The 6000-nt window shown below is 37.2% G+C and overlaps 1 protein-coding gene across 3 annotated transcripts in view; it reads left to right on the plus strand.

Annotated features, from left to right (window-relative positions):
• Positions 1 to 5442, plus strand: part of fhit (fragile histidine triad diadenosine triphosphatase) — a 369232-nt gene extending 363790 nt beyond the window's left edge. For all 3 annotated transcript variants that reach the window (XM_082156592.1, XM_082156593.1, XM_082156594.1), the window contains 2 exons: positions 4671 to 4781; positions 5393 to 5442. In XM_082156592.1, coding sequence (XP_082012718.1) covers positions 4671 to 4772 — 102 coding nt within the window. In that variant the 3' untranslated portion in view covers positions 4773 to 4781; positions 5393 to 5442. The remainder of the gene's footprint in view (positions 1 to 4670; positions 4782 to 5392) is intronic.
• The last annotated feature ends 558 nt before the right edge of the window (positions 5443 to 6000 follow it).

Genomic DNA, 6000 nt, shown 5'->3' on the forward strand with positions numbered 1-6000 from the left:
GCAATACATGGCCCCATCCATCCTCCCCTCAATACGGTGCAGTCGTCCTGTCCCCTTTGCAGAAAAGCATCCCCAAAGAATGATGTTTCCACCTCCATGCTTCACGGTTGGGATGGTGTTCTTGGGGTTGTAGGCTACTCATCCTTCTTCTTCCTCCAAACACGGCGAGTGTTTTTTTTAGACCAAAAAGCTTTATTTTTGTCTCATCAGACCACATGACCTTCTCCCATTCCTCTTCTGGATCATCCAGATGGTCATTGGCAAACTTCAGACGGGCCTGGACATGCGCTGGCTTGAGCATGGGGGCCTTGCGTGCGCTGCAGGATTTTAATCCACGATGGCGTAGTGTGTTACTACTGGTTTTCTTTGAGACTGTGGTCCCAGCTCTCTTCAGGTCATTGACCAGGTCCTGCCGTGTAGTTCTGGGCTGATCCCTCACCTTCCTCATGATCATTGATGCCCCACGAGGTGAGATCTTGCATGGTGCCCCAGACCGAGGGAGATTGACAGTCATCTTGAACTTCTTCCATTTTCTAATAATTGTGCCAACAATTGTTGCCTTCTCACCAAGCTGCTTGCCTATTGTCCTGTAGCCCATCCCAGCCTTGTGCAGGTCTACAATTTTATCCCTGATGTCCTTACACAGCTCTCTGGTCTTGACCATTGTGGAGAGGTTGGAGTCTGTTTGATTGAGTGTGTGGACAGGTGTTTTTTATACAGGTAACGAGTTCAAACCGGTGCAGTTAATACAGGTAATGAGTGGAGAACAGGAGGGCTTCTTAAATAAAAACTAACAGGTCTGTGAGAGCCGGAATTCTTACTGGTTGGTAGGTGATCAAATACTTATGTCATGCAATAAAATGCAAATTAATTATTTAAAAATCATACAATGTGATTTTCTGGATTTTTTTTTTTAGATTCCATCACTCACAGTTGAAGAGTACCTATGATACAAATTACAGACCTCTACATGCTTTGTAAGTAGGAAAACCTGCAAAATCGGCAGTGTATCAAATACTTGTTATCCCCACTGTATATTTATTTTGCCACATTTAACCACGGCCTCAGATTTGGAGGTGCTGATTCTCATCCCAGCCGCTTCACACTCGGCTGCAAACCATCCCAGTGCATGCTGAAGGTCCAAACACGACAACATCATCCGCAAAAAGCAGAGAGACGAAATTGTGTGGTCCCCAAACCTGACACCCTCCGGCCACTGGCTGCGCCTAGAAATTCTGTCCATAAAAATTATGAACAGAACCGGTGACAAAGGGCAGCCCTGCCGGAGTCCAACATGCACCGGGAACAAGTCTGACTCACTGCCAGCAATGCGAACCAAGCTCCTGCTCCGGTCGTACAGGGACCGGACAGCCCTTAGCAAAGGGGAATAGGGGTTCACAAAGCAGTGTTTTGAAAGCACCAATCACTACCCTCTATGGCTGTTATGTTGGTGCACTCTGTTGTATTTAATTGTGTTTTGGTTTTGCAGCTTTTGAGTTAAAAAGATTATATATATTTTTAAATTAATAATCCCTCGTCTCTGAGTTCAACCTCGTAACAGTAATAACAGCAGTAATATATTACAGTGATTCTTTGTTAACTCTTTCCAATTTCCTTTCAATGCTTCCCAGCCATTGATGGAAATTTCTGGCTTTCTATGTTTTCACTGTTATACGGTAGGGGGCGCTAGGACACATCTTCTGGAAGAGTACTGAATATCCAGATCAAAAGATCACAGTTGTGATCAGAATTAATGGCACCCCTGGTAAATATGATCAAAATTGGTTGTAAAAAAATAAATCTGCATTGTTAATCCTTTTGATCTTTCATTCAAAAAAATTGCAAAAATGTAACACATTTGAATCACATATTAAATAAATGCTTTTCTCCAAAACACGCTGGCCATAATTATTGGCTCACTGTTATTAAATACTTTTTCTAATCTCCTTTTGCCAAGATAAAAGCTCTGAGTTTTCTTCTATAATGCCTGATGAGTTTGGAGAATAACTGACAAGAGATCAGAGACCATTCCTCCATACAGAATCTCTCCAGATCCTTCAGATTCCCAGATCCATGTTGGGGCTTCTTCTCTTCAGTTCACCCCACTCATTTTCTATAGGGTTCAGTTTAGGGGACTGGGACGTAATTTTGTGCTCAGTTATTTTTGTGTTGATTTCGATGTTTTTTTGGACCGTTTTCCTGATGGAAGATCCAACCACGGCTGATTATAAGATTTCTAGCAGAGGCAGTCAGGTTTTGATTTTTTATCTGTTGGTATTTGCTAGAATCCATAATACCATGTATCTGAACAAGATGTCCAGGACCTCCAGCAAAACAATAGGCCCACAACATTAAAGATCCAGCAGTGTATTTTACCGTAGGCATGGGGTACTTTTTATCCCTGTTTGCACCAAACCCATCTGGTGGGTTTGCTGCCAAAAAGCTCTTTTTTGTTTCATTTGACCACGAATGGCAGATTCTTAACATCTTTAGTTGATTGGAACTTCTTACTTATTGCCCTGATGGTCAAAATGGGGATTTTTCAATTCTTTAGCTATTTTCTTACAGCCACTTTCTATTTTGTGATGCTCAACAATCTTTTGATGCACATCAGAACTATATTCTTTGGTTTTACTCATTGTGATGGATGATTAAGGGAATTTGGCTTTTGTGTTTTCTCATATTTAAACTTAAAAAAAAAAAGTAAATATTAATGGGACTATACTTCAGAGATATTTTACTCGTAAACAATTCTAGGGGTGCCAATAATTGTGGCCAACGTGTTTTTGAGAAAAACATGTATTTCATAATGTGATCCCCCACCCCCCCCACCCCCCCACCCCCCATATTTTATTTTTATTTATTTTTTTTAAATATGAAACTTACCCACATTCAAGTTTTGATTTAAAAAAAAAAAAAAAAAAGAATGCATGAAGTTAGAATAAAACATTGGGTTTTTTTTTAAGCAGAGGGTCTGTTCTTTCTTTTGATATATTGTATGTTCAGATATTCATACGACAAAATATTTGCAACACTTTACAATCAGTCAGTCAGTCAGTCATATTTATTTATAGAGCACATTTAAAAACAACAACTGTTGGCCAAAGTGCTGTACAAAGTGTACACAAGTATCCTAATAAGTAAACATAAAACCACAGATAAACAATGCACAAGACAATGGAAACCACTAAGCCCACTTATGACCATAAGCAGCAGTAAATAAGTGGGTTTTAAGCAAAGATTTAAAATCAGTATATGTTGGGGCAGTCTTTATGTAAGATGGCAGATTGTTCCAAAGCTGTGGAGCCGCCACTGAGAAGGCACGATCTCCTTTTAATTTTAAACGTGTCCTTGGAACAGTCAGCTGTAGACTACTGGTTGACCTAAGATTTCTAAAAACATTATGGTGGAATGAAAGGAGATCAGAGATATATGGAGGAGCCAGTCCATGCAATCCCTTATAAACAAACAACAGTGTTTTGAACTCAATACGATGTTTAACTGGGAACCAGTGGAGAGAGAACAATACTGGCGAAATATGTTCTCTTTTCTTTGTTCCTGTTAACAATCTAGCAGCAGCATTTTGGACTAGTTGAAGACGTGACAATAGGGACTGTGAGACACCCAAGTATAGTACATTACAATAATCTAATCTTGATGAAATAAAAGCATGTATCACAGACTCCATGTCTCTGGGTGATAAAATTGCCTTAATTTTTGCAATATTCTTTAACTGATAAAAGCAACTTCTGACCACACCATTGATCTGTTTGTCAAAAGTCAGAGCAGAGTCAAAAGTAACACCCAGATTTCGAACATGTGTATGGCAATTGCCAGATAAAGGTCCCAATTTACCGGCAACAACCTCTGTGAACGTAGATGAGCCAAAGATTAAGACTTCCGTCTTGGAAGCATTTAACTGAAGGAAGCATTTAACTACAATAAGGTTCATTAGTTAGTTAACTTGAACTAAGAATGAACAATACTTTTTCAGCATTTATTAATCTTAGTTATAATTAATGTCAGCATTTACTAATACATTATTCAAATCAAAGGTTGTATTTGTTAGCATTATTTAATGCACTGTGAACTAACATGAACAAACAATGAACAGCTGTATTTTAACTAACATTTACAAAGATGAATAAATACTGTAACAAATACATATTGCTCATTGTTAGTTCATGAACCTTATAGTAAAGTGTTACCAAAATATTCTGGGGGCCATGACATTTTTGTGAAAATGATCAAAAATGCTGGTGGCTGGCAACTTTTTTCAAAATGCTGGCAGGGAAAGAGTTAATAAATGTATATAAACTATAATAAAAAAATATAGTATTTCAGTATGCAAATGATGTATGCAAATGATGACTGATGATTACTTGCATCAATGTACGTCAAAGGGAGATTTTCATATTTTAATCTTATTTAATTTAAAGAAAAAAAAGAAGGCTAAAATGATCTACAAAATACAATTTCAATGGAGTTTTGAATATGTTAAACAGTTAGGGCTGCATTGCAGAATGTTAAATACTTGAGGTCAGAAACACTAACCTGAATGTTTGAGGAATATTAATACGGTGCTGCCTGACAAGAACTTTAATAGCTATGGGGCGTTGAAATTTGGGGTTCTCGCAGGAAGTGCTAATGATTGGTTTTTATATTTTCAGCTCCAAAAACATGACCGGGAAAGTGAGGATGTTCCTTCCAAATGGAGATCAGAAGAGGAGATGGCCAGAGAGGCGACAGAACTACACAGCCTCTTCAACTAGCTTTTTTAGGTAATGATGTTACGTTATGAAGAGGACGACCAATATTGGATTTTGTAATTACTATTACCAAAGGTGGGAGGGGAAAAAAGACAATGTCTGGTTCTAGGCTGCAGTTTGTTGTGCAACCAAATATTCCAATAATAATACAATAAAATAAAAGATTCAGTGCATAACGTCAGAATTTGACTGTGAACAAGCCCTCGATACAAAAGGGACATACTTCTTTTATTCTTTTTATATTCACCAGATGGGTTTTTAAAAATAATTATTCACCAGATGTCAGATGAAGTTGAATATGCGTTGTATGTGATGGTCTGATGTGGCATGCTTCCATATTCTCATCTTTTCCTTGGCATGTGTTCACTTCAATTTAGGACACTTAATTGTCTCATCAAAATAGCATGATATGCATTAAAGTCAGGATTAAATAAAAATGTATTGTGAGTGATGACACATTTTGACTCTAAAAACCTCCATTGCTGCCGATGGAAAAACATATATCAACATTTGCTTTTGTCAAAATCCAATAAAATGTCCTACCCCTTATATGTAATTTTCTCTGTAACAAATATCTCCAAGTTAAATATCTTTCATCGCTTTTTTGTTTGTTTTTTCAACAGGAGAATTTCATCTTTTGTGACCCTTTATTCAAATAAAAAATTAAGTTCAATTTCTGAATCGTGTGTAATTTTTTTGAAAACATGTCTGAAAGCAATTTTGGTTAAAGTGTTCACTTAGTTGTCACAAATTTCTGCACAAAATAATGAACAAACTGTTGTGATATTTTTTGGTGTGTATCAAAAATCTTAAATGAACATCAAGTACATTCATTATCAGCCATTATAAGTCTTTATGTAAATGGCTGAAATAAGATTTTACACAAAGGTCAAGCTGCAATATAGGAATAAAACACTTTGTGCCATTATATTAAGTAAATTTAAACCAGTTTGGTGCATGCAAGGATAATGGTTTGGTAAACTAAAAGCATTGAACTGCTCCACTTGCATGAGTTCCGTGATTTTACTGATGCCTGAATTGCAGAAACTTGTTTTAATGAAATCTCTTCATGCACATATTGAAAAATGACACTGCAAGCTATAGTAGCCTTAATAGAGAATCTAGAATAATCAAATTAAATAAACAGAGATGTTGCGTTTGCGACAAATAAGCCTTTATTGTCAGAGTGTAGTTACCTTACCCGCAGTCCCAGTGCTGGAAAGTATTATGA

Source organism: Leuciscus leuciscus (assembly GCF_965113295.1).
Source record: "Leuciscus leuciscus genome assembly, chromosome: 23".
In the NCBI taxonomy this organism is placed as follows: domain Eukaryota; kingdom Metazoa; phylum Chordata; class Actinopteri; order Cypriniformes; family Leuciscidae; genus Leuciscus; species Leuciscus leuciscus.